The following is a 27,998-nucleotide window of genomic DNA, read 5'->3' on the forward strand; positions in this document are numbered from 1 at the left end:
AACTCTTACTCATACTTCAGAGCCCTATTCATAATGTCTTCTCCTTAGGAAGAGTCTGACTCCTGCTCTGGATTCCTCTAGTCCTTGTCGCTTCCACCAGCTCGGCACTAAGCCAACAGAGCTCAGATGTCCATGGAGCTTGGGGTGTCCTTGTGTGGCTTTTTTTCGCCCCTGGTGCCACCCTGCAAAGGCTAGTGGGGGGAAGGTGGGGGCGATGGGGGACTTTAGGGATCTTACATCTTCCCCACACATCTGTCTTCCTCTCCTCTCTGGTGATGTGAAGGAAATTTCCTGGAGCCGGAAAAGGCTTCCTTATTTTATTAGAAAATAAAGTTTATTCAAAGAACATTAAAAGTCCAAGGACCCACGTGGGAATTGGCTTGAGCAGGAGTGACCCCCCTGCCCCGGCTCTGCCAGGCTGGGTGTGGGGCTCCTCCCCATGGAGTCAGGGCCCCGACGGAGGCCAGGGTGGGATCCCAGGGTCCGGCAGGAAGGCAGGGGTCAGTCAGCGAGCACCAGGACTCAGTGCAGAGCTGGGGGCCTCTGCTGGCTCAGCAGCTTACCAGGTACATCCCTGCGGGGGCAGTGCCCATGAGACGAAGGGAGGAACGTCCCTTGCCCCTCCCCTGAGATCTCCAGATCTTCCTCCAAACAACCCACGGGCGCCAGCAGCCCCAGGAGAATGGCGTGGGGGCAGTGTGGCTGTGTACCTTCAGCTCCCTGCCTTGGGTCCCCACGAGGACGCCCTACGGGGGTCCTTTGACCCTCCCCACTTGTGCCCACCATCGGGGGCCTCCAGGGCCCAACCCCCACCAGCCTTCCCCAACATTGTCCCCCACCCCCCTCCCGCCCCCATGCCCTGCACCCTGGCAGAAGCAGGGGTGGGGCTCAGGGCCTGGCACGGCCCTGGCTGCAGAGGTGGTCAGTGGCAGGACGGGGGGAGGCGGGGGGAGTACCTGTGGCAAACCTCCTCTTCACCAGCGACATGCGGTAGCCACTGCCCACCAGCTCCAGGTCCACGCCCGACAGAGTGGTCCCTTCGCTAGTGAACTGAGCGGCCACAGGGCTGGGTGTGCTGGAGCCCGAGCATGGCTCCCAGCTGGCGGATAGGTGGCCAGAGCCTGAGGAGGCCTGAGGTCAGCAATGCCCCAGCCCCACACTCAGTCCCACTGGGACCCAGGCGCTTCCCAAGCCCTTTGATCTGTGGCCCCTATCTGTCTCTTCCGGACCTCCTCTTGAGACCCTGTACCATTTTCCTTTGGCTCCTTGGGGGTCATGTGTAAATTACAAAAGAGTTCTGCCGCAGGGCCTTTGTACCTGCTGTGGCTGCCCCCAGATTTCCTCTCCCGAAGCTCTGCCAAAGCCCTTTTATTAAAGCTTTCCTCCCTCTCTACACTTCTCCCCAGCACATCCCCAATTCTCCCCCATTTTAAACAAGCCCCTCCCATCCAAAACCCTCTGTGATTTTTCATGCACAACCATAACTTACCTCCTGCTTCAGACACATCTGGTAGCTTCCAAAGGAGTCGCTTCTCCTCCAGATTCCTGGCATCAAGAAAAGCTTGGTCAGGTCTCTCCCAGAGAGGACCCTGGGAGGTGAGGGTCCCAGCTGGGTCACCTCTCAGCTCCCTGACCCCAGCAAGCCAGGTCCTCTCCCTCACCTCAGTTTCCCCACCTGTAAAATGGATGTGGGGTATGGAGAGCTGGCCCCTGAGGACCCCACAGCCTTGCAGCATTTTTAGATAATGCGTTTCGTCCTTCAAATCTGGCTTCTTTGTGACAGGCTCTACCTTTTGTACAAAACAAAGGTAATGTGGGGGGACTAAGAGCCCAGAGTGGATGGCTGGGTTCAAATCCTGGTGTGACCGCAGATAAGTGACTTAGGCTCCCTCTGCCTCAGTTCCCTGCCCACAAAGGAAAATGACGGCGGTCCCCACCTTAAGGGCTTGTTAAAAGCCCTGGGCCAGTCCATGTATGTAGAGCACGTGGAACATGCCTGACACACAGGCAGCTCTTGGTGTCCAATATTATTATTGCTAATAACGTCCCCCTTAGCTCTAAGCAAGGGGTGCTCACGACTGAATGGTCAGACCTACGGTGGACCCTTCAGCTGCTGCATCAAGGAGAGGTCTAGGAGGGTTCTAGGGTCACCGCAGAGCCTCCTTCGGCCTCCTGCACGCCCTCACCAGGTGGCGGCCGGCTGTAGGCGAATGTTGGTCACAGGCTCCCCGACAGGCAGCAGGATCTGGACGTTGGTGAGCGGTGTGGGCACCGCCGTGGCACCGGGCCGGTAGCTGTACTCCACCGAGACCTGAGTGAGGGCGGCCCCGCACTGCCAGCGGGCGCTCAGCTGGAGGGGCACAGACTGCGGCCCCGGGCGGGAGAACTGGGAGCAGCAAGAACACGACAGGGGACACGGCTTAGGCCGTCCTGTCCTGCGGCACCAGGCACTCTTCGACCCCCCTCGGACCCAGCCTCTCCACCGCCTGCACCACTCCTTGGAGCGCCTTCCCTCTTTCCCAGTTTTGATCAGAGTGTGTAGGACACCACGTTTCCAGCAGAGGGCAGGAGAGCGCCTCCTTCCGACAGGGTTGGCAGGGAGCCCCTCCGGCTCCTGGGATGGGACCTCTCCTAATTTACATAAGCTAACTAACCCCACTAACTACATCCACCCCCTCACACCCCCCACCCCCTGCCCCAGCACACTCTACTTTCTTTACCCCCGGCCTCCTCGTCTGACACCTGCTCACCCTGCCGGACCCTGAGCCCTTCCCCGAGCCCTCTGCCCTGTCCCCTCCCCTTGGCCCACCTGGTACCGCAGCAAAACCACGTTGTAGTAGGAGGCGGTCGGATTCTGCTCTGCCTGGCGCTGCAGGGCCTCGGTCAGGGCTGCCATGTTGAGCCAGAAGTCTTTGGTCTCAGGGTCGCTCTGGGAGGGGTCACTACAGAGACCGGCAATAATCACCCCAGCCCTTGGGAGACCCAAGTCCCCCCTGCATCCATGACCTTCACCATGGGCTTCCTAGAGGCGAACTGCCTGGCTCACCTTGGGCCCAGTAAAGCATGCCTACACACCCCCCCAACGGGGGTTGGCGGGCAGTGAAGAAGAAGAGTATAGTGAGATCAGGAAGGGAGAGTGATTTGCGCAGGGCCAGCACAGCACATACGGGGAGACAGAGCTGGAATTCACAGGCAGGGAGCTCCCGGACCCCACCAGCCTCTGGGACCCCCTGCCTCTGACCTCACACCACTCCTCCTCCGGTACCTGAAGAGCAGGTCGGCATTGGGCTGGAAGTGCTCAATGGCGGACGTGTGCACAAGGCGGAAGCTGAGGACAGGTGGGGGCGGGGTCCCGCTGAACACACGCACGATGCCAGCCGGGAAGGTCATGGTCAGCTCGCCGGTTACTCGAGCCAGGCAGCTGGGGGGTGGGGGAGTGAGGAGACCCGGTGTTGGCTCCAGGCCCTGCCGGCACCTCATCCTCCCCTCTCTCCTGGCCCCACCACAGCCAGCGGCTCCCGAGCCCCGCAGAAGCAGCGAGGCCCTGACCGTGCCCAGCGTTCTTACTCCCAACGTCACCAGGAAGAAACCACACTGGGCTTAAGGAGCCCAGTCCCTAACTCTCTTTACCCCTAGGCCACCAGGAAGCTCAAAGCAAAACATTCAGTTCTAGAACTGTTGTGACCTTGGGTTTCAGGCCTATTTGTGGTTTGATCTTAAGGTCTTCCCTGCTGGGCACTGCCCTCAGATTATTCCTGGCCCCTCAACTCACCCCTGACCCAGCCTTCCAAGGGCCTGGCCTCTGGTCCCGCTCCCTTCAATGTGATGTGAAGAGCGACCTCAGAGGAGTTGCTCTAACCTGTGCTTACAACAAGGCCTCGCCCTGCTCTAATACCCTATGTGGTTCCCACTGCCTGCGCGACAGGGGCCTGTTGCTTGGCTCAGAGTTCCAGGCCCATCCATGGTAAAGCAGGTCAAGAAACACACCTCAAGTCAGTCTCTCCTGAAACCTAGATCCAGAGGCCCCGGAGAGCCCTGTTTGTCCCTGTCCTTGTTGGCACTGTCCCCCCATCACTGCGTACCTGGGGTTATGGCCTCGAAAGTAGGCGTGGACGTATTCAGTGAAGGCGGTAGCTACAGGCAGGGCATCCTGGGAGCCCAGGACCACAGGACTGGGTCCCCGGGAGACTCCTGGTAGGGCCAGGGGGAGGAATAGGGACAGAGTGGGCACAGGTCCCAGGCTCCAGAACCCACCTTCTGCCAGCAGGGCCTCCAAGGCCTCACTTAGCACCCACCCGGGCCAGAGAGGGTGAGAGCGAGGCCCAGAAAGGGGCCCGGGGCCACCCCACCGTACCGTGTGCCGTCTGTGATGAGAAGCTGGGCCGGTCCGAAAGGGTGCTGGTGGTGGAGGAGCCCAGCGGGGAGGGGCTCAGAGACCGGGACTGGGGAGGGAGACAGGCCAGGCTGTATCGCCCGGGAGCAGTGCCCTGATGCTGCCCGCCCCCACCAGAGGTGCCCCCCGCCCCGGACCGGGCTCCAGCCGCGCCCCCTCACCCTACCAAGTCGCTGCCTCACCCTACCAGGTCGCCGTTGCTGCGCGTGAGCGGGCAGGACACCTTCCTGGTGCGGGCTCTCCTGGGAGGCGCTGCCAGGCCCTCTCTGGCTGCAGGGTCAGCAGGTCCGGGCACCAGGTCTGGGGAGGGAGCAAGAGACAGACAGTTGTACAGCCGAGATGCTGCCATGGGCCTCTTGGGCCTTCCCAGAGAAGGACTTTCTCCCCAAAACTGGGAGTCGGGCTTATTTGGGGGAGACCCCCTGGGTCTGAGGTCTTGGGGCTGCAGAGAGTGTGCCGGCCAGGACTGCAGAGGTCATCCGCGGCCCTGAGCCTCCCAGGCACCAGACTGATGGCCCAATAAGGGATTCCTGGGGATAAGCGGGCCAGAGCTGGGTGCTCTGGAGGTTGGGGGGTGGGAGGGGAATGGCCCTGGGGTGGGGGGGCAGAGGGTTTTTATCCAACATCAGTGATTCCGTGACCTTTATCCTCTCTGCGAGTATGACGCAGCCTCTGGTTCCGATCTGTGTCTGAGTCTCATCTGCTAAGGTCACTAATCACCACCTAACGCTCAGGTGCCCCGCTCTGCTCCATCTACGGATGCTTGCTCGGCCCTGTTCCCTCCCACCTACACCCCACGGCCCCGTCCCCTCCCTCTCTACCCCAGGGCTTCTCAACAGCACTGCTGACACGGCGGACCCGGGCAGTTTCTGGGGGGCCCGTCGTGTGCACTGTGGAGTGCTGACCCGCATTCCAGGCCTCCACCCGCCAGGTGTCCCTAGTACCCATCCCCCTAGTGGTGACAATCCAAGATCAGGGGTGACATTGTCTAGTGCCCCCTAGGGGCCAGAACTGGCCTGGTGGAGAACCCCAGTTCTATAGGGAAGCTCAGACAACCCCACTTGACTATCTGTATGCATGTTCAACACTTACTTCCCAGGGGGCCTCCCTTGATCCAACTCCCAGCAGGCTCTTTCTCTAATCACGGATGGTGCCAAGTACCCCTGTCGCCACTGCCAGGGACCTCATGGGGTCACAGCCCACTGATTCAGGCTCCCCCTTCCCCCGACTCACCTCTTCCTCCCAACCTGCAGCCCTGCTCCAGCTCACCTTGGGCCCTCTCCTCTCGTGGGCGCCCTCCCTTCCTGCTTCGCACAGCTGCCCATGGGATGCTCCAATCTGGCCTCCCCTGAACTTGGGCTCTACTGGCCACCTGACATCTAAAGGCCCACTGTCAACATGCCCCCACTCCAGCTACTTCTGCCCCATATTCCCAGCCCCTTTGCCCCTCCCTGGAAGAATGCCCAGCTGCCCTCAAGCACTCCACCCTGATCCTCCCACCTCCACCCCCCCCCCCCCCCCCCCCCCCCCGCCGTCCCGCCCCTCCCCCACCTCGTGTCTGCATGCTCCCTTCTCCCCAGCTGTTACCCCATCACTACTTCCCTGGGCTCACCCACCTCTCTGATCTCCAGCTCCCACCTCCCAGGTGGATAGAGAGCTCCCGAAATCTGAGTCACAGGCCCTTGCTCTGCCCACAGCCCTCTGCTCTGTGGCTCAGGCCTTGCCAGGGGTAACACTCACATCACTCCCAGAGACTACCAGGCCCTGCTTGGACCCATCTCCCTCCACTCTCTTCTTTTCCCTATCATCACTCTGTTCCAGCCTCACCCGGCCTAGTCCACTACCACCCCAGGGCCTTTGCACAGGACCTGCCTCCTGCTTGTGTGTGTGTGTGTGTGTGTGTGTAGGCCCTGCTCCCCCACACCTAAATGGCTCCTTCCTCACTTCTATCAAATCTTAGCTCAGAGATCACTCCTCAGGGAGGTTCCAAACTTCTGAGCCCTCACCAGGCACCTGCCACCTTCGCCTTGTTAAATAGCCATCTCATTATTGTCCCTGCAAGGGTGAGGGCTCTGGGCTGTGTCCCCAGTACCCGGCTCAGGCCCTGGACTGAGCAGGCGCTCAGTCTTCCCCACCCCGGGCTCTGATAACTCTAACTCCTGGACTCACCTCGTCCAGCCACAGCCTCCAGCCCCCAGGGACCCGGGGATGGGGCGAGGGGCTGTGGCGAGTCCGATGCTGGCAGGGACCGTGTACCCCTTGACTCGGAGGCCGGCGCCCTATAGCTAGGTGGGCTCTGTGGGGTGCCCGGGCGGGGGACCCAGGAATCCGGGGAGGGGCCAGGCGCCACGTGGGATGGCGAGTCCAGGCCGGAGTCCTCCACATTCTCGGGCGACGAGGAGGAGAAAGGTGAGGGGCTGGAGGTGAAGCCGAGGCTGCTGGAGCCTGGAGGGGGGGGGGCGGGGGGTCGTGGTGCCAGCTCCAGACCCCGCCCACATGGAGGCCCCGTCCTTCCTCCTGCGGGCCACGCCCACTCAAAGCCTCACCCACCCACCCCCTCAGGCCACGCCCTCTGGTCGCTTCCATCTCCACTGGTGCTCCGCCCATCCACCCACAGGGCGCTTACACTACTACAAAGGCCTGGCCCACTCACACTGTGGCTCCGCCCACCATCCCATTGGCCAGTCTGCATTCTCAGTGACCCACACAGGACCCCCAAATGCTCCCTCCCGCCTGGCCCACCCTCCCGTCTACCCTGGCAATGGCCCCACCCAGCCTCCTGCTAGCCAAGCCTGTGTCCCTAAAGCCCCCATCACCTGTGAAGTCTTCGTGGTCAAAGGCCGACTCTAGGGGCGGCCCAAAGAGGTTCTTGGAAAACTGTTCATCTGACTGCAGCTTCTCAGCACAGCTGTGGACGAAGTGGACAGGAGGGATGGGTTCTGTCTTTCCTATGCCTCCTCCCCGCTCAGGGCCTTTGCACAAGGCTGTTCTTACTCCTGAGCTCCCTGTGTCCCCATCTCTCCCTGAGGCCACATCTTGCTCTCTTCCAGGCTCAGCTCAAAGTCCCCCTGCCCCTGCCCTCTGCTTTCTCAGCTGAAGCTGCCCACTGCTACCTTCCACCACATCGCCTGCTCTATCTCTTCACAGCACCTGGAAGTCTGGAACATGCTCTAACTTACTTGCTGTTCCTAAAATCTGAACCACTACAGTGCGAATCTGAGAAGGAAGACCTGTCTTGGGCATACATTTATGAACTCAGAGTTGCACAAGTACACAGCAGGTGCTCAATAAATGTTCACTGAATGAATGACTAAGTGGTTCCTCAAAAACAGCATGCTCTCAGCTCCCTGCCAGGCTGAGAGGAGGAGAGAGGAGTTGGGGGTGACCCGCACCTCCCCACTCAATGCTGGCCGGATGTCCCACCCCTGTAGGACCCACCTGCTGGCTCTTGGGGCAGATCGAGGCCTCTGTGGTTTCTTGGCAGCATCCCCTACAAGAGATGTACCTCCCTGAGCCTTCCTGTCACCCTGTCTACTGTTCCCCTCCACCCACCCACCCCCACCCCGGCTGGCACAGAACAAGAGACTAAGGCTTGGGGCTGTCCAGCCAGCTGCCCAAGGTGACCAGCAAGTCAGGCAGAGAGCAGTTTGAGCCTAAGCCAATCTGTCTCCAGGTTTTGGCTTCTTTCCTGGCCCCAGCTCCTTCCTTCAGCTCTCATTTAATTCACATAATGACCCCATTTTCTGGAACAGACTGACGGTCAGAGTGGGTAAGCAGCCTGCCCCAAATCACACAGCAGAGCTGGGATTCAACCCCGCACTCACGCTCCAGGCCCAGCCTCCCTTCCACGTGCTCCTCCCCAAACCAAAGACCCCTTAACAGGCTGCTCACGTGCAGAGTGGCGTTTCATGGTGCCCTGTGGACAAAGTGGGCGGCATCAGGCCAGGTGCGTCCCGCCAGCCCCACCTGCCCCAACCAGAACACCCCTCCCATGCCTCACCCCTGGGGCAGGAGGAAGGATGAGGCTGCCGGCCGTGGCCCTGAGTTGGGCAGCAGCCACCTCGGGGCTGCAGGCAGGGGCCCGGGCAGGGGCGGGCTTGATATGCACATAGAACTTGCGGGGCTCCTCATCATCGAAGTCCGAGTCACTGGAGGAAAAGCGGGCGGGCTCCACTGTGCGTGCGCAACAGTCAAGGGGCCAAGCTGATCCCAGCATGGGGGTCTCCCTCGGCTCAGCCCTCAAACCCGCCCCTTCCTACTCACACCCTGCAAGGCCCTACAGGATCCTGTCTCTCCCTACTTGCCACCCTGGCCTTGCCCGATGGTGTTTTTGCTCCAAGTCTTTGCACAAGCAAACCCCAAACTCTCATTCAGATGCTAAACCCCAACACTGGTCCCCCCTCCTCTAGGAAGTCCTCTGGGCTGCCCCTCACTCCTTCTTGCTCAGCCTGGACCCCACAAGGCAGGTGTCTTTATTTGATTCTGCTCGGTCTACACCGCAGGCTCCCCGCAGGAGGGACATAGAGAAGGATTCCTGTGGGCCGAGCTTTGTCCCTGCTGTGCCGACAGTTGGCCCCCCAACCCCAGGGGCACCAGGAGGATATTGTTCTGGGTCACATCAGGCCGGACAGTGAAACCTTCTTCATCCACCTCTGGACAGGTCTAGGGGGATAAGCAGTGAGTCAGGCTCCCGGCCACAGGACCTCCCCTTTCACCCTGCCTCGCCCCCTCCCACCTCTGCGCCCTGAAAACAGCCCAGATGGCAACAACCGCTTTCCCTGGGGCGGCCAGGTTCTTGAGGGAACAGAGTACACCATTGCTTATCCCGAGGTGGTGAGACTGAACCCACAAATTGAAGCTAAGTGGGGATGTTAGTCCCTCCCACGCGGGAGTTTGCAGCCGAGATGAGATGAAGCCCCTTGAGCTCCAGGCTTGGCTTTCAGGCTTGGGAGCACGAGATGGGACCGAACCCCTCCCACGTGCAGCCCCGCCTGGCCCCTCCCATGGTACTCACCCCTGAATCGGGCTCCAGGGAGTCTCTGGAGGTGGAGAAAGAGATGTTCAGGTCAGCTCTCCCACCTCATCTGCACGCCCCCGACGCCCAACGCTGGACATGGCCCTTGGGCTGCGATGTTGTCCTGAGCTAGTACCCCAGGTGATGGGGCCCCGGGGTTTGCCTGGGCCGGGGGTGTGGGGCACTGAGTCTGCAGTTAACTGAGCTCAGGGTGTTCTCAAACAGCTTGGCAGGGGAGGAACCCTGGAGCTAGTCCAGAGGGCTGGCTTGAAAAAGTAGGGGGTGTAGGGGCTAGCCTTGGCAGGGAAATGATAGGGCTAGCCATGGCAAAGGAAAAGTTTTGGACTAGGTTGGGCAGTGGGAATATTGAGCTAGCCTGGGATAGAGGTTCTCCTGGGGTACCCTCTGCAGGGAACCTCCGGGATAGGCTAGCCTGGGCCAGGGCTGGGCAGGGGGGTGCTTCCTCACACGGCTGCAGGTGGCTCCCGCTCCCGCCGGCTCAGTCCTGGGAGGCGAAAGGCCTTGGCTCCCCGCAAACGTTTCATTGCTGAGAACAGATGAAGGGGGTGCCGCTGAGCCCTGGGGGTGCCCCCTTCCCCTTCAGATCTGCCTTGCTCAACCCCACCGTCCAGCCTGGGCACCCAGGCCCAGACGTACTTGCCTTCCTGCAGGGCAGCCGCACTGTATGTCTCAAAATCCAGAGGCCCTAAGATAGAAGAGATTGAGAAACTCAGCCTGGCTGGGAGACCGAGCCTGGGCAGGAGAGCAGCGCACTCTGGGAGTCACGATGGTACCTGGGTCTGAGCTCAAGGCCAGTCAGGGTCCCATGCACAAGCTGAGATGCTGAACAAGCCCCAGAGACAGTCATGAGGGGGTGGGCCACGGATTCTGGTCCCACTGTGGGATGGACCAGAGGGGATGATGCCTGAGTTACTTTTTCTACTTCCAGCAATTCTCACAGGCACTTGAGCGGGTCAGGGGATGGACAATGAGTCTGTGCAGTGGGCTGAACCTCAGTGCCAAGATGAGGGGTTGGGACTCTCTTCAAAGGTGATGGGGGGCGCCTGGGTGGCTCAGTGGGTTAAGCCGCTGCCTTCGGCTCAGGTCATGATCTCGGGGTCCTGGGATCGAGCCCCACATCGGGCTCTCTGCTCAGCGGGGAGCCTGCTTCCCTCCCCCTCTCTGTCTGCCTCTCTGCCTACTTGTGATCTCTCTCTGTCAAATAAATAAATAAAATCTTTAAAAAAAAAAAAAAAAGGTGATGGGGAGCCATGGAGGGTATGTGAGCAAGAGCAGGGTGTGACAGATCTGGGGCCAATGAAAAGCAAGAGTGAAAAAAAAAAAAAAGAAAAGCAAGAGTGAGGCCCCAAACCAGGAGATACAGCCTGGGCTAGGGCCGACTTATAGAGACAGGAGGGATTAAAGATAGTTGTTTGTGGTTGACTTGGAGACAGAAACTGTATACCAGCATTTATTAAATGCCTCCTGTATGTTAGGGACACAGTTTGCCCTTTATTTTTAAATTTTTTTCAGTTTTCCCTTTACCTGCATCAAATTATTAAACATTCATTATTATTTAATGTATATCATTATTATACATTATATCCATTATACATGTACATATACATTATATGTATATATTATACATTATACATTATATACATATATACATTATATGTATTATGTATTACATATATAATGTATATGCACATACATATACATTATGTATATTGTGTACATTATAATGTACATCATTATTATATAATGTATAATAACATACATTATTATTCATTCATTATTAACATTCAAATTACTAAACTTCATTAGATGGGGATTATTATCATCCCCAATTTACAGATGAAGAAACTGAAGAAGTCTAGACAAGCATCCAAGGTCACACAGCAAGCAATGATGAAAAGACCCAGACCCAGATCTGACTCCAAAAGTTTTGCGCTCAATCCTTCCCCGACCCCTCATCTGGACATTTTTTTCTAATTGGCCCTTTGCTCAATAATCCTCAATGTCTCCCTCAGGCCCTCAGGGTAAAGTACGAACAGTTGGGTCTGGCATTCAAGGCCTCTCCCGTACCTGGTTGTAAGAGATTTACATACAAGATGGGGCATCAAAGGACTGCTGGCTGGCTCAGCTGGAAGAGCACGTGACTCTTGATCTTGGGATCATGAGTTGGAGCCCCATGTAGGGTGTAGAGATAATTAAAATATACTTTTAAAAAAATAGGACATCAAATCCTTTTCCTGTGTGGGCTGCGGAATTAGATTTGCCATCAGCCCATTTTTCTGATGAGGACACCAAGGTGCAGGAAAGTTCAGTCTCCTGCCTCTTGAGTGTTGTTCTTTTTTTTTTTTTTATGGATTTAATTTATTTATTTGACACGGAAAGAGAGTGAGAGGGAAAACAAGCAGGAGGAGCAGCAGAAGGAGAGCGAGAGGGAGAAGCAGGCTCCCCGCTGAGCAGGGAGCCCAACACAGGGCTCAATCCTAGGAGCCCGAGATCATGACCTGAGCCAAAGGCAGATGCTTAGCTGGCCTCGCCCCGCCAGGTGCCCTAAGTCTTGTTCTTTCCCTGCGGCTGTGGCCCCAGAGCCGACGCCCACGGATGCCCCAACTTACCAGGCTTCTCTCGGCCTGTGCCCTTGCTCTCTGCAAACTTTCTCAGGAGCATCTCCACGCTGACGTTCTCAATGTTCTGCTTAAATTCCTCATGCACCTGGACCAGGTAAAGGAAGTGTGTAACCAGACACAGTCAGGGCCCCTTGCCTGGTATCCTTTGCTCTGCCTCCCACCCTGGGTGCCGCTCACCTGCCCAATCTGCACGTGGGTGTCCTCCACCGAGTGGGCATAGGAGCCTAGCAGTGCCTTCATGTGCCGCAGGTGGGTCTCCTCCATGGCTTGGAAGCGCTGAATTGGCAGGGGGAGAGGGAAGTGGGAAGATGGAGGCCACCAGGGTTGGCCAGGTGCCCCAGCCTGGCCAATCAGAATGTTCCAGCCCCCTGGTCTCAGTCACAGGTGTGGGGAAGCCCCAAGGAGCATCTTAACCTGGGACTTCAGCTTAAACTAGGGGAAATTAGATACTTTTATGCCCTGAGTCAGTGAGTTGGTGGGATTCACGTGGGGGCTGCTGGTGACCACTTTGCTATGCACACACGCACACGCATACGCACACGCACACACACCCCTATACACACCCAGGAGGGCATCTTTACTTGGGAGCGAAGCCCCTAGGGAGAAAAACAGACTCGAAAAACAGAGAGGCACAACTTCCTGCCAACACCACTTAAGTAACTTGATCCAGCCCAGCTTGAAGCTCTCCCCTCAAACTTGTCAGTTCCCTGAACTTATAAATAAATCTTCCTTGTCAGTTTGAATGAAGGTTTCTTTCATTTGCAACTATCAGTTGCAAAATCAGGAGAAAAAAAAAAATCTCGTTCCTAATCCTGAGATTCCAATCTGCTTTTTTATAGATTTGGGTAGACAGAGTCCCAGAGAAGTACAGTGAAGTATAGTGTCTCATACAAAGGTTACATAGCTGGGGCGCCTGGGTGGCTCAGTCATTAAGCCAGATCTGCCTTCAGCTTGGGTCATGATCCAGGGTCCTCGGATCGAGCCCCGCGTCAGACTCCTTGCTCAGCGGGAAGTCTGAATCTCCCTCTCCCATTCCCTCTGCTTGTGTTCCTCTCTCACTCTCTCTGACAAATAAACAAGTAAAATCTTAAAAAAAAAAAAAAAAGGAGAGAGAGTTTAAAAAAAAAGAAAAAAATAAAAGGTGACAGAGCCAGTACAGAATGGAGGCTGGAACAGAACCCAGGTCTTTCCTTCACCATGAACTGTCAGTAGACTCTCAGCTTCTAAACCCTGCCCTAGGGACACCTGGGTGGCTCAGTGGGTTAAAGCCTCTGCCTTCGGCTCAGGTCATGATCTCAGGGTCCTGGGATCGAGCCCCGAATCGGGCTCTCTGCTCAGTGGGGAGCCTGCTTCCCCCCCCCCTCTGCCTGCCTCTCTGCCTCCTTGCAATCTCTCTGTCAAATGAATAAATAAAATCTTTAAAAAATAAATAAATAAACCCTGTCCTACCCTGTCCAAAAACCTTGTCAATAAAAATAGAAATAGGGGCACGTGGGTGGCTCAGTCGGTTCAGCATCCAACTCTTATATTTGGCTCAGGTCATGGTCTCAGGGTCCTGAGATCGAGCCTCCTATTGGGCTCCACGTTGAGTGTGGAGATGGCTTGAGATTCTTTTCCTCCCTCTCCTTTTGCCCCTCCCCTTCAAACAGACAAACAAACAAATTTTTAAATAATAATAGAAATAATAATACCTTCTAAAGTGGTTTCTAGGCACCTAGTACTAGTCTGAAAACTTCCCATGTAGGGCCTCGTTTAATCTCCACAAAAATTCCACGAAGCAGGTACTATCGCTATTCCCATTTTGCAGATGGGGAGACTGAAGCACAAAAAGGTTTGCTTTTGAAATAATAACGCCAACAACAATCCCAATAGTTAACTGGCTCTAGAATCCTTGGCTTGAAACCTGTGATTCTGAGGCTCCTGGGAGTCGAGGTTTTCAGAGGTCCTAGACTTCTGAGGCCCGTAGATCCTGGGCCAAGGACTGTGTGTGACGCCTGGTTCTTACCAGAGCTGAGTCTAGCATCTTCTGCTCAAAGTCAGCGCGGGCAGAGTTGTACTTCTCCACCGAGCGCCGCAAGCTCTGTGCTGCCTTCTTCGTCTTCGTCTCTGCCTATGAGGCACAGGGAGGAGCCAGGGGCAGGAGGGGACACATGGGGCATTTCTTCGCCTCCCCCCCCACCCCGGGACCCACCATCCAGCAGGTAGACTCCTTGGGGCACCCAGGGTGTGATGAAGGTTCGATGGCCAATGCTCTGGGTTATGTTCTCATACTCCCAAAGGCAGCCCCGCCACCCCTGCGCACATCGCTTGGACCTGCGAGGGCGCAGGGCAGCTGGGGACCTATGATGGGCGCACCCACCTTGTCCATCTCCTTCTGGCTGGTGTTCTCCCTCCGCAGCCGCTCCTGGTCCATGCAGCGGTTCAGGTAGTTCTCGCGGGACTTGGGCAGGAGCTGGCTGACACCTGCGAGGACCTGCACAGCGTCCAGGGTACCCACGGCTTCCTCTTTGCACTGCAGGGGTGGGAAAGGGGGAGCGCGGGTAGCACCTGAAGCCCGCACCGCACCGCTCCGGGTGAGCAGACCGCAGGACACAATGTGAAATTCCGAGCTTCCCAAACACTCTATGGGGTTCCCGATCCCACGGAGTACCTTTTATGAGTATCCTATTAATTTAAAAACTTTTAGCTCTTTGAATAGGAAATATTTACACAGTGTTCCTACTGCAGAAAGTTTTCAGGGATGAGCTCAGGAAAAACTTCACACTCCCTGATCCCCAGCCTCCCAGGCCTCTGCCTGGGAGTTGATAAGTCTCTAGAAATAATCGGCACATAGACAAGCAAATGTGTTTGTTCTAGCCTATTTTTTTAAATGACAAATAGGCACAATGTCTGTTTAACTCAGCTTTTCAGCTTAATAATCTGTTCCCAAAATTATTCTGTATCAACCCACAGAAAACTCCCTTGTCCCCCAGTTTTTTTAAAGTAGTCTCCATACTGGGCGCCCCGTCCTTGTGCCCCAGTTTAAAAAAATCATGGTAGGGATGCCTGGGTGGCTCAGTGAATTAAGAGTCTGACTCTTGATTTTGACTCAGGTCATGATCTCTCTCTCTTTCTCTCTTTTTAAATACTTTATTTACTTATTTATTTTTTAAATATTTTATTTATTTATTTGACAGAGAACACAAGTAGGCAGAGAGAGAGGGGGAAGCAGGCTCCCCGCTGAGCAGAGATCCCGATGCGGGGCTCGATCCCAGGACCCTGGGATCATGACCTGAGCCCAAGGCAGAGGCTTTAACCCACTGAGCTACCCAGGTGCCCCAAAGATTTTATTTATTTATTTGACAGCAAGAGAGGGAGCGCAAGCAGGGGAAGTGGGAGAGGGAGAAGCAGGCTGTGCTGAGCAGGGAGACCATGTGGGGCTCAAACCCAGGACCCTGGGATCATGACCTGAGCCAAAGGCAGACACTTAACTAAGTCATCCAGGCGCCCCCAACTCCCTTTTTAAACAGGAATAGGTATGGCTCTGGGCCAAAAAAGAAAATTTATTTATTGGCACTGAAATCCAAGGGTCACGTAATTTTTAGTATATGTGCTGCCGAAGCAAGCACAGGGTCATGTAATTTTTACCTGCCATGAAATCTTCTTTTGATTCCCCCTGTGCAAACCCCCCCCAACCATTTAAAAATGTAAAAGCCATTCTTAGCTCTCAGGCTCTACAAAACCAGGCTGGATTTGGTCTGTGGTCCATGGTTCGCAGAGTCCTGGTCCAAAGTTTTGAGTATGAAAATTTGAGGGTGCTCACGTATGTAGGAGTCTGGGTTTGATGTGGAATTGACAGACTTCTCAGAGGAACACACCAGGAGCAGGAAAGTCAAAAGCTCCAGAAGTTCCCACATTTTTCCAGCCGCTGCCATCCCCCCTCCGCCTGGCTGTGCAGTGCCCCCCAGTACACACCTTTTTGTGCAATTTGAGCTGCTCCTCGCCATAGCGGAGCACATCCTTGATGAGGTCCTGTAGCTTCCGGGTCAGCTCCAGATGACAGAGGGCCAGCTTGTCTGAGGAGACGCGGAAGACCTCCCAGAGCGGGGCGAAGGTCCTGGAAACAGGGCACACCCAGGGTCCATCAGCCCCAACCCCCCAGGGTCCCCTCAGAGAGGCACCTACTGTGCCCAGGTCCTGCTAAGCACCTGCACCACAACTACAAGGCAGGCCTGGGACGAATGGGGAAACAGAAGCATAGGAGCCTCCAGAGCTCACCCAAGGCCCCTTTGGAAATGAGTTATCAGAGCTGGAATTTAAACCCAGGCCCCAAGGCCCTAGAGTCCTCACTCTGGACTCCAGGCCCTAGCTGATACTCAAGGGCACCCAGGCCCTGCAGCCATGCCAGCCTCTTTGCTCTATGGATGCCTCAGGGCCTTTGCACTAGCTGAGCTGCCTTCCCAGGTCTCTGACCCAGATACCCCTGTAGCTGGCTCCATCTCATTACTAAGGTCTCAGCTCATGGAACCAAGCCCAATGCCAGAGGAAGCACCTGGCCTCTCACGCTCCTATTTCATCCTCTTCCTGAAGCTTTTCACTTTAGGAAAGGACTTTTGTTCATGTTTGCAGTTAACACCTGTTTTGCCACACACCCCACAGGTAACATGGCATGAACATGGCATGAAGGGGACTGGGGGCTTTATCTTTCTTGATTGCTGCTGCGTCTCGAGTACCTGGAATGGCACCCGGCACATAGCAAGTACTCAGTAAATACGAGTTGAATGAATGAATGAGGTAGTAAGTGAATGAAAGAATTATATTCCTCTGTCTATTGAGCCCCTTAAGCGAGGGAGGGTTGACTCCCTTGTCTACATATCACTTGTGTGAAGAGATGTCCAACCAAGAGTGGGCTCCTGATACCCCAGGACCCTGCAGCCTAGGTGACCTCCCACCCCAGCTCCAGCCCACTCACCCCATGGGGGTCCCATTGCTGGCCAGTTTGGAAAGTTTCGCCATTGCCTTTGAGTAGGTCTCCTCGATGGTGGCCCTGAGTAAAACAGAGAAAAGATGCAGAAGGTTCTGGGCCTCCTTGGGAGACACTCCATTCCCCCTGGGTCTTAGTTTCCTTATCTCAAATGTCTGAGCCGTAGCTCTTAAAAACGATGCCTCTGTCCTGTACAGCTTGGACAGGTCTTGCGAAACAGCCACAGAGAGAAAAACTTGGTTATAATCTTTTGAATTCTGCTTGGATTTAATGGGCGTTCAGCTAGTGAGCAGTCGGGATGCAGAGGCTGTCTGACAGTTTGAATGTATTGTTCTCTGGGATATGGATGTCGGAGCAGTTATGGGCCAGAATGGAGATGACTTCATCATACATGTGTTCTTTTTTTTTTTTTTCAAAGATTTTATTTATTTATTTGTCAGAGAGAGGAGAGAGAGCGAGCACAGGCAGACAGAGTGGCAGGCAGAGGCAGAGGGAGAAGCAGGCTCCCTGCCGAGCAAGGAGCCCGATGTGGGACTCGATTCCAGGACTCTGGGATCATGACCTGAGCCGAAGGCAGCCGCTTAACCAACTGAGCCACCCAGGCGTCCCCATCATACATGTGTTCTATCGTATGAAACTGAGTTTTCAAAATTCCCCTTGTAAGTAGGTCATATTATCTCTTCAGGAGGGAGCATCAGAAACCTGAGAATGGTTGACAGGCGGGCATCGGGGCTGACAGTGCTGAGAACCCCTGGTTTCCAGCACGTTCAAACAGGTTGGATGTGGAGTGGCTTGGGCAGGGGAGAGATGGGGAGGAGCCAGGGCGGAGCCACGAGGTAGGCTGCGGGGACTATGGGGCGTGGCCAGGGGTGGGCGGAGCGTGGGGACCTCACCTCTCCCGGATGAAGTCGGCCAGCTCCTTGGTGGAGATAGGCCCCTGCTTCACGCTGTGGTACAGGACCTCAAAGCCATGGTTCTTCTCACCCTGCAGGGGATGGGGGCGGAGACTGAGTAAAGGGCTGGAGGAGACCTCACAGTTGCTTAGCAACGGGGGTGTGGCCAGAGGAGCCAACCAGCAGAAGCCCAACCCCTTGGCAGCAGGGATTGCTTCAGACCTGAGCCAATCAGCCTGTGGCCTATCCCATTGGTCACAAGGATTGGTTCATGGGCCTTAACTTGGCCCAATCAGAGAGAAGCCTGGAGGTTTTGTCCCGTGGTTGAGGGAGAGATGCTCTCTTCCGCGGGTTGTCTCTGTCCCTTTGTTTCTTTGTCTCTCTATGTTTCTCTGTGTCTTTCTGCCTCTGTTTCTGTCTCAGTCAATCTCTTACCCAGCTTTTCTGTCTGCGCCTTTCCATAAATGAGGAATTATGGGGGCATAGAAGATATTGGAAGCCACGTGGAAACCATGATACTGGGAAAGAAGCTGAACCTGATGGAGTCTGAATAAAAAGTACGTTGAGTCGAGTTACTGGAGCAGCCCAAGCCTGAAAGCCCCATTTCCCTACAACGTTTCACCTTTGTGAGCCAATATAACCCTTCTTAGTTAAGTCGCTGTTTTGTGTTTCCCTTTAACATAGAAACACCCTCTCTGAGACCCCCTAGAGCACAGTCTGGGTCTGATGCCTCTCTAGGGACCCAGCAATGCCCAGTATAGGGTGAGGTCAAAAAGGGGATTGGAGTTTGTGGAATAAATGAACAAATGAGCTATTCTGCTGTCACCTAGGGCTTTTGGGAAGAGGGCCTCTATCCGGGTGCCTCCCACCAAACCTCTTTCCTCCCAGTCCTGGAGCCATCATGGTGGGGGACACAAGGACTGTGCTGTGTGATCTGAGCAAGTTACTGTCCCTCTCTGAAGTTTTAGTGGCTTCATGTTAAGATGGGACAGGGAAGTCATCCACCATTCATATGAAGATGAAGTAAACACCAAGGTGATCCACATCATGGTTCCCCAAATTCCCAAAAGCAACCCTAGTTTTTGCTGATTAATAGTATTAGTTAACATTTTGTGTTAACTTTGCTCATTTCTTCTCCAAATATGTTGACTTAAAAAGGCAACTTTTACCACTATTCTAATTGGAAGCCCTGGACCTGATGCCATAGTGAAAGAAATAGGGAAAAATAAGGCAACAACTGTTTTTATCCCAGCCAGATCCTGTGACACGTGAAAGGCATCATGTCTGAACACTGAGCTGTTCATCAAAAAGGGAGATCAGCTGGGGAACTGGAGACATCTTAGCATCAAACAGGGCCTTGTGAGTAGGACCAAAAGAAGATGCTTGTGGGGCGATCTAGCATTATTTAACGTCCAACACAAATCACTGAAGTGGTTAGGTCCTCCGTTAATAGTGGTTTCCTCCATCTTCCTCCAACCTGCTGAGTTTACCCTCTCACTTACCTGGAAACCAGAAGTCATAACAAGATAAAGGCTCTTGCTGCAAAAATGGAGAAACTGAGGCTAAGATGGGCAGACCCAACCCAGCCTGAAGCTCAAATCTCCCAAAGGCCATGCCTCATTCTAGAATCGTTGATAGCTCCCTATTTCCCACCAGCTGCTTAAGTGTAAAGCCCTTAGCTTGAAATTGTCCTTCCAACCTCATCTCCCAGAGTCCTCTTGGCCTCGCCATAAAATGGCAAGGAGTGCAAAGACAGCCTGTGCCTTTCTACCACAGTATATTTGCCTGGCTGTTCCTGCAAACCAGCTCACCAGGCTACATCTCTTCCCACCCATCCAAATCCTTCAACCTCTCAAGGATCATTCCCAGGCCCACCCCCTTCAAGAACTATCTCAGACTCTCACTTCCCTGAATGTTCAGCGTTGCTCCCTCTAGCTCCCCAGGAATATGTGTCAGAGCCTCCTTTTATACATTGGGTCACTTTGAGCTGGTGACTTCCCCTCTCTGAGCCTCAGTCTCCTCATCTGACAAAGGGGGCCAATGACAGTGCCCAGCTCCGAAGGGTCTTGGTGAGATGAGACTGGGACAGTGCTGAACCCAGGGCTTCCGGCACCATGGTGAGGGCTCAGCAAACAGACCCAGTGCCACCCCGCACAACCCCACCCAGGGGATCCTCGGGTAAGGCTGCACCAGGCACTGCCGCCCAGGCCAGCATCTGGGGCTGACTTGGAGCCAACCACTGGCCCGTTTCCCAGACCTGGCAAGGCCCCCAGTGATATCTGCCTCTCTCAGGCTGTGCTGGCAGCGAGGGTCTTAGGAGGAGCTGTCTTGGGTCTGTGTCTCTTATCAGAACCTCTGGACTCCAGTCTCGCCCCTATGCCAGCCCCAGAGGGATCTTTCTAACAACTTGATCGTATCCCTCTCCTGCTTATACTTCCCCCATGGCTCCCCAGTACCCTCAAGGTCTCCTGCCTTGGCCCAGCAGGACGGGGGCATCCCTATCCAGCTGATGTCCCCTAACTGGAACCTCCTTCAGGCCAGCCAGGGCACCAGTGCCACCCAGCTAAAGAGTCACTGATACAAACAATTGATTAAAAGAAACATTGCTGGTGACAGACATCCCAGGATACACCCTGAGACCTAGGGAGACAGGAATTCATCCCCTTTCTCAGATGGGAAAACTGAGGCTTGCCGACACAAAATTAATTGCCCAAGGGCTCTCAGCAGAACCCAGATCAAATCCTCAACTCAAAGCCCTGCACCAGGCTATCTTTGGGTGGGGAGTGCACTGTGGGTGGCTTCTATTTTCTCTCTGCTGATCTGAATTTTCTGCAGCAAGCTTGCATGCCTCATGCAATTAAAAAGAATTTAAAATAAATGTAGGTGCCTCACGCCATTAAACAGATTTTAAAATAAATGTAGGTGCTGTTGCCAGGGTTCCAAAATGTGGGCAACAAATTGATCATCGAATAGTCAACCCCCTTACCTAGAGGCACCAAAAGGGGGCTCACGAGAGGAGCACCCCTTGCTGGGGTCACACATTCAGAGACAAATCCAGGGAATCCAACCCTTGGGCAGAAGGTGGAGGTCAGGCCCCATCCCCCCTCTGCCCTCGCCCCATAGACCTCCCTGCAGGTGGCAAGGGGGTGAGGCCCCTTTAAGAAAACAAGTGGCAGTAAGAGGAGCCCCAGCTGGGGAGGGAGAAAGGGAGGGAACAGGCCTGTTGCCAGGGGCAACCAGTTGCCTAGCAACAGGCTTCTTCTCTGGCAAGCTCAGGGCCCAATTGGGGAAGGGGCTTACAGCCCTGGTCCTTCCTAGACCCTTCTGTTCATACATCCTCTGTGGCTCTCCATTAGCCTGGGCCTGTAAGAGGAGTCCTTGTGCCCTCAACTGGTCACTCGTGTCACACTTCTGGGCTTTCGCTCAGGCTATTCCCCCTGCTGAAATGCCTTTCTTACAACTTGGAAAATCTCAGCCCTCAAAGCCCAGAGGAAACATAGCTCCATGTCCTGACCCCTCCTCTGGTTGCCCCCAAGGCTGAGCCCAGCCCTGACCCTGGAGGGCTGAAGACTTCTGACTGGCTCTATGTCTCCCAGATTGCGAGCTCCTTGGGGTCAGAGTCAGGATGAAGCCTCTTGGGGGCTTCGTGGCACCTTCCACAGTTGGTTGGGTGTGGAGTGGTAGTGGCAGGCAGGGAGGGAGGGAATGAATGAATGAATGAAAACAAGTTTGTCTCAGCCCTCTTGGGTCACAGTATGTGCTCCTCAAACCGGAAGGCAGAGGGGTGAGGCGACCACTAGGGGCCAAGTCAAGAAAACCCCCAACTCTCCAGGATGGAAAAGATGTGGAAATTCCCTGGCTGAAATGACCCTGGATCCTGGAAGTTTACTCTGGCCTGGCGTTCGAGCCCTGATGCTGCATTGTCTCACCGGGCAATTTGAAATAAAAGAATCCTACTCTGGGCCTTAGTCTCCCCATTGTTCAAGCTGTGACTTGCTTAAGGTCACAAGGCCCATGAAGTGGGAGGGTGTAGATTCAAACCCAGCCTGACTCCTCCCACTTTAATTTCTATGAGTCACAGAACCTTCACCTGTCCAAGGCTCTGCCCCTGAGCCGCCAAGTCCCCTCATCTCCATAAAAGACCCCAAAGCCCTTCCAGGAGCCCCCATCAAAATAAAAGTAGGTCTTACTTACCCAAAAATGCTCCCCAAAATACGACATCCTGATGCCCTCTGTAGAGACCCCCACAGGCTCCTGTTTAGTGCCTGTCCAAAGAAAGAAGCAAATCTAAAGCTATGGCCAGCTTGGGTCTAAGGAGGGGAAATTCCAATTGTCCTCCCCGTGGAGGAGGAAGAGAGAGGATGGAGGAGGAACCAAAAGCCCCAAAGCTGGGAGCATGCCAGGGCCTGTGAGATGATTCATCCCCAGGCCTGGCCCCCAAGTAGCCCCCATTCTAGGGGGACAGATCTGGATATAGATGCCCCAAGTTCTTTGGGGTCAGAGTTGGACTGGATAGAGGAATAGGGGCTGGGGAGCCTAGTCCAGAGGAAGGGGCATGGGAGTTGGGGTTTTCAAGCTCCAATAAGAGTTCACTGGGGGGCAGAGTACTGGATGAGCTCCAGCCTAAGCAGAAAATCTCACAGATGGGAAAACTGAGACCCTCCTCCCCACCTCCATAGAGGGGAAGCCACTTGCCAAGGTCACAGAGACAGGAAATGCCAGTAGATTTGCACCCTGGGCAAGCTGAATCAAGACCAGAGCACTCAGCTCCACGCTGGGCAGCTCCTGTGGGGAAACGGTCTGCTGAGAGATGGGCACTGGGACTGTGATCAGCCACATGGGGGTTGGGGTCCCTGAAGTGTCCCCAAGGATCCCTTGGGATCTCCCTGATCCCTCTACAACAGTCTCCGCCCCATGCACACTCCTGGAACGGAGAGCTTACCCCTCACCATGATGACCCATCTGGCAATGGTGCCCCCATGAGTCCCAACCCTGACTCCCAAAAGCCAGTGTTCACCTGATATATGAGTGACTCTATCCAGCTCTGTGCCTCAGTTTCCCCATCTGCAAAACAAGAGGGGAATACCTAGAAGGGGTCTTGCTGGGGGAATCCAGGCCTCCCTGCAGAGGGGGCTGGGCCAAGCCACCTGGCAAGGGAGGGACACTTGGTGTCCTTGGCACATTCTAGAGGCTGGGCCTGTCACAGGAGCCCACAGGCCTCATCCATAATTCATGACCCCTCGGGCAGCTCAGCAGCAGCTGGGAGCCCTGGAGGCACAGTGGCAGCAGGGACAGGGCTGGTGACTGTAAATGGGAAAACTCCTTGGGTCTCACAAGGAAAGGACCAAGCAAGGACCTCGGACAAGGCTGCCTTCACTGAGCCTCCGTTTACCTAATCTTGAAAGTGAGTTTAATTTGAACCATTGTCCTTTAGCCGCAGGTTCATTGACTTCTATGTTACAGGGCAAACACAATGTATCCACAAGACAAGGACAATGTCAGAGTCTGTGAGATGATTCACTCCTGGGTCTGGTCCCTGAGGATCCCCCAGTCTAGGGACATAGAGCTAGACGTAGACATACGAGGCTTGCAGGCTCAGGGCTGGGCCAAATGGAAGAAGGGGCTGTGGGAGCCTGGACCAAAGGAGTGGGCATGGGAGTTGGGGGGTTGAAGCATGCATAGGAGTTCACCAGGCAAAAAATTATTTGATTCCACAAATATTCCTAATGACCACCCTGGGTGATATTCGGGGCCCTGAGAAAACTGTCACTGACCCTGTCCCTGAAGAAACTCTGGTGTGGGGGGAGGGCTTGCTGGGCTGACAACCGAAGGGAGAAAAGCCCTCATTTCCCACCTTATGTCTTCATTTCTGGCTGGGATTTAGGCCCTGAGAATATCCAAATCCCTTAGAGCTGCGCTGACCGATATGGGAACCACTAATCTCATGTGCTGACTTAATTTTAAACTAAGTAAAAAAAAAATTTTTTTAAAGATTTTATTTATTTATATGACAGACAGAGATCACAAGTAGGCAGAGAGGCAGGTGGAGAGAGAGAGAGAGAGAGGAAGGGAAGCAGGCTCCCCGCTGAGCAAAGAGCCCGATGCGGGGCTCGATCCCAGGACCCTGAGACCATGACCTGAGCCGAAGGCAGAGGCTTTAACCCACTGAGCCACCCAGGCGCCCCTTAAACTAAGTAAAATTAAATACCATGAACCCCCCACCTCCTCAGTGGGACCAACCTTGCTCCAGGGCTCAGTAGCCTCACGGGGCTGGTGGCTGCCATAATGGACCACACAGGTAAGGAAAGTTCTTCAGGAAGATGCTTCTTAGAGGATCTGAAGAGCCAGTGGGCCCAAGTTCCCCAGAAACCGGGGATCTCACTACAGTTTTCACAACTCTGGTAGACGGCCCCTCCCCCACTATATACTGAAGGTCATTATGTGTGCTGTGCTGTAGCCAACACCCCCCAGCAGGTACCAGCTCATTCATCCTTCATAGCCACACCATGGGGTCCAGTCCCACCTTTACCAATGAGGAAACTGAGGCACAGAGAAGTAACTCACTGACCTGTGATTTTGTCCCTGGTCTGTCTGCCAAAGAACTCCTGTTTGGAACCACTGCAGGTGGCTCTGGGTCTCCATGTCCCCTCTACTGCCCCACGGCCAGCCCCATCACTCAGAACCGTAATGGAGGGCAGGGGGCCAGAGCCTCCCCTCCCCGCCACAGGTTCCTGCCCGGCCCAGGAAATGACACCTGCCGCTTCCCTCGGAAACCCCAGGCCAGGCAGGGGGTGGGGGGGGGAGGTTCTGTTCCTGAGAGGGGCAAGAAAGGGCAATGGGGGCCTCCAGACAGGGCTGGAACTCACCAGATGGGGCAGCGAGTAGAGCCGGGGCCCCTGACAGACGGGGTGGGCTCGAGAAGATGGCCACGCGGCCCCTGCCACTTCCGTGAGCACCAACCCAGCGGAGGCCTGTGTGCGTGGGGGACAGGAAGCTTACCGTGCCCCGCCTACCGCCCAACTGCCATCTCACCTCCCCCACCAGGCCAGCACCCCTGGGACTTCCTGGGAACTGGGCTGGCCATGGATGGGTAAACTGAGGCACCTGAGCCTGGGGCCCCCAGCCTGGGACCTAGCAAATAATAATCATGATGACAATGATGAAATAATAGCAGGTGACACACAGCGTCTGTCCCGGGCTAACCTTTTCCACATCCCACCACCCCTGGTGGTGGGTTAAGGATTGCTGCTTCACAGAGGGGGAACCGAGGCTCAGAGAGGGGAGTGGATAGGCTCGTGTCTGTACAGTCAAGACTCAAACCTAGGGCTGCATGAAAACTTTCATGGGCCCCCTTCCTCTAATTAAAAAAAAAAAAAAGCATTTAAACTATATGTTACAAATTACATTGGCACAGAGATGGATATATTAATATTAAATATAATATGTATTAAATGTATTCCTTTACCCCAAAGCTCATCATGGGCCTCTGAAAGTATTATGTCCAAGACACAGTCGCCTCTGTATCTGATGGAGAAAATCGTTTGGCTCGAACCCAGGACTCTGGGCCTCCAGAGCACCAGGGCACAGCCCAAAGATGGACAGGGACTTGCCCAAGGTCACACAGCAGGCTGTCAGCTGCCCAGAGCAGAGAAGAGTCCTCCAGGGGGTGCCTGACACCAGCCCCAGGCGCTGCCTGGAGATCCTGCTTCCCCAGCACCAAATCCCCAAAACCCACAGCTCTGCACCGGGTGAGGCATGTGAGCAGGCCCAGGGAGCAGACAGAACAAGACAGGGATGGAGTCAGCAAAGACGGCAGAGCTCCCTGGCTCTAAGCCACCTGTCCAGAGCCCCTGACCTCGCGTGCTGTGACCTTGGGCCTCCCCGGACCTCGGCGCCTCCAGGGTCCTGTGGAACAGTCCCTGACATTTTACTTCCCCCAGACTCCAGCCTGTGCACAGTGGGGCCAGTCTGAGATTTTTCTCTTCCTTGCCAGCACTAGCCAGCCTCTTGGCCATGCTGTTTCAGTGACCTGTCCTCTCACGAGTCTCCTCTCTTCTAGGCCCAGGTTCCAGTGAGTGACCTTTACACAGTCTGGCTTGACTCTTACAGTGGCACTTTGAGGCAGTGTCTCATCTTGGCCCTCACCCCCATGGGGAAACTGAGGCACATGCCCCAGGTCACACAGTGACCAGGCTGTCAAGCTCAGGAATTTCTCCATCCTCCCCCACTAGGCACCTCCCTCTTTGTCATCTATTTGGCAAACACTTATTGAGCACCAACTGTGTACCTAATTGCCGGGCTCTAGAGACACGGCTGACAACACCCTGGCCGACTCCTCTCTCTCCTCCCTGCTCCCGGTCAGCTATGACCCCATTTACGATCACTGATATTGTAATTACTGTTTTAATGACCATGTCTGTATTTACAGGGCACCCATTTTCCCACGTCTCCTCTGATCTTCCGAGGGGGATCCAGCCCATTCCCTAGAAGAATACACCAAGGCCCGGGGAGGCAAAGCCACACATGGGAAAAATCCATTTGAACCTGGGGGTGTCGGACACCCAGTTCTGAACTCACCCCTGTGCCCACTGCAGAGTTGGGATAGGCTGGCCTGGTGACTTCGACCTCCTCCTACCCTCGACCCCACCCAGGAACTGGCTCGCTCCTGGCGTGGGTGACAATATATGGGTCAGGGTGTGCCCCAGGCAGTCCCACTGGTAAGACGAGGGTAGTGGAGCCCCTGTTTCAACCATTGCAGCTTGGTCATGTGTCTTACTGTCTGGGAGAATAGCCTTTCCAGCAAGGCCAGAGTGACCACGAATCCATTTTGCAGTGCAGTAAACTGAGGCTCAGAGGCCAGCAAGGCAAGTCAGTGGAGGGGGTCTCCAAACCCACTGCCCTCTCACCCCCAAGCCACTGACAGCTTAAGCAAAGGGGGCAGTTAGAGTTTGGCACATGGTGGGGTGTGTGGCTTTCAGAATTTGTAGAATACAGCTTCTGAAGCCCTCATCCCCATTTTCAAAGGAGAACACCAAGGCTCACAGAGGTGCTGTCACCTGCCCAAGGTCACCAGTGAGGCAGGTCCATCAAAGCTGCCTCCTGGTCCCCACTGCGGCTGGGGCAGGCAACTCCCAGATTCGAGACAGATGGAGGGGCCGCCCACCCCACAACCCTCCCCCGCACCCCACTCGCAGCCAGCCTCCCGCAAGATCCTAATTTACCTCGATTTATTTTAATCCCCAAGAACAGATGCTGCTGCCCACCCCCCACTGAGGCAGGGACCACCCCCAAGTCCATGCTCGAGGCCCTTTCAGGCCTGGCCTGGCCAGGCCCTGTCAGGCAAGGGGCCCAACACTGGCCCCCTCCCCAGAATTCCAACTTTGGGGGTCTCTGCCGAAGATGCCAGTGAAACACTCCCCACCTCATCCTGGCAGTAAGAAACTGGGATAGAGCAGTCTAGAAGAGGGGCCTGGGGACCCCCAGCTCCTCCTCCAGGCTGATCAGGGTTCACAGTGGAGAAAAAAAGGAAGGGGGTCCTTCCATCTCGGTCCTCAAGGGTCTGCAGACCAGAGCTGGAAAGAGGGAAACTGACAGTGGTCTCCACTTGGGCTGTCCTGGGTCCCAGACTGGAGCGAGAGCGGCACCCCCATTTTTTGAACCCTGGAACATACACCCAGATCCAGGCTTAGAATAAAGGGATTTGGGGAGGGGTCTCACGTCATAGCCACCCTCCTGCACGCTCTGGTTCTAGGCCAGGAGACGCTGGACGTGTAGAGGGGTTCCTATCTCCCTCCAAAGGCTGTCGACGATGGCCGCTGGGAGGCCGGGGGGCCCACCGCTCAGCCCCCCACCCCCAGTTCGCCATCCCTCGTGCCCCGCCGCGCCTTTGCCCCCAGTGGCCTCCGGGGCTACCGGTCTCGGTGTGCATGAGGGGCTGCGAAGGCCAGGGTATTTTGGGGGGGTCCCGGGGACAGCACTCACCTCCCGAGCTCTGGCCGAGCCCCGCGCCCGCCGCCACCTGCGGCTCGGTCTCTGACACCCGAGCCCGCCCCGCCCCTACCTCCGCGGTTGCGGCGCGGCTGCCGCCTGGCTC

At 55.4% G+C, this 27,998-nt stretch overlaps 1 protein-coding gene across 5 annotated transcripts; it reads right to left on the reverse strand.

Annotated features, from left to right (window-relative positions):
• Positions 1 to 303: 303 nt before the first annotated feature.
• Positions 304 to 27,948, reverse strand: FCHO1 (FCH and mu domain containing endocytic adaptor 1). 5 transcript variants are annotated; one of them, XM_044253948.1, is made up of 27 exons: positions 22,601 to 22,644; positions 22,100 to 22,170; positions 17,906 to 17,997; positions 17,001 to 17,075; positions 16,004 to 16,145; positions 14,409 to 14,561; positions 14,055 to 14,159; positions 12,227 to 12,325; positions 12,038 to 12,134; positions 10,069 to 10,113; positions 9,876 to 9,954; positions 9,408 to 9,432; positions 8,998 to 9,055; positions 8,394 to 8,572; positions 8,285 to 8,309; positions 7,832 to 7,883; positions 7,210 to 7,301; positions 6,563 to 6,838; positions 4,581 to 4,693; positions 4,355 to 4,442; positions 4,083 to 4,191; positions 3,266 to 3,421; positions 2,810 to 2,942; positions 2,187 to 2,386; positions 1,490 to 1,545; positions 957 to 1,121; positions 304 to 574 (listed from the first exon to the last, which is right to left on the reverse strand). In XM_044253948.1, exons 2-27 carry the CDS (start codon positions 22,124 to 22,126, stop codon positions 552 to 554), a joined length of 2,664 nt encoding a protein of 887 aa, XP_044109883.1. In that variant the 5' UTR covers positions 22,127 to 22,170; positions 22,601 to 22,644; the 3' UTR covers positions 304 to 551. The 5 variants fall into 5 exon arrangements, with proteins under 5 accessions (XP_044109883.1, XP_044109881.1, XP_044109882.1 ...); XM_044253946.1 differs by lacking the exons at positions 304 to 574; positions 957 to 1,121; positions 22,601 to 22,644 and adding exons at positions 22,923 to 22,969; positions 27,887 to 27,948 and having other exon boundaries at positions 1,161 to 1,545; XM_044253947.1 differs by lacking the exons at positions 304 to 574; positions 957 to 1,121; positions 22,601 to 22,644 and adding exons at positions 22,923 to 22,969; positions 24,772 to 24,923 and having other exon boundaries at positions 1,161 to 1,545.
• Positions 27,949 to 27,998: the final 50 nt, after the last annotated feature.

This window comes from Neovison vison, chromosome 6, assembly GCF_020171115.1.
Source record: "Neovison vison isolate M4711 chromosome 6, ASM_NN_V1, whole genome shotgun sequence".
In the NCBI taxonomy this organism is placed as follows: domain Eukaryota; kingdom Metazoa; phylum Chordata; class Mammalia; order Carnivora; family Mustelidae; genus Neogale; species Neogale vison.

Excerpts from the sequence above, each read along its gene's own strand:
- FCHO1 (XM_044253946.1), bottom strand. The coding sequence starts at position 22,126 with ATGTCGTATTTTGGGGAGCATTTTTGG. Across the intron at positions 4,443-4,580 it reads CGCGCAGCAACGGCGACCTG|TCCCGGTCTCTGAGCCCCTC; the intron begins GTAGGGTGAGGC and ends CTCCCTCCCCAG. Across the intron at positions 2,943-3,265 it reads AATGCCGACCTGCTCTTCAG|TGACCCCTCCCAGAGCGACC; the intron begins GTACCGGAGGAG and ends CGGTCTCTGTAG.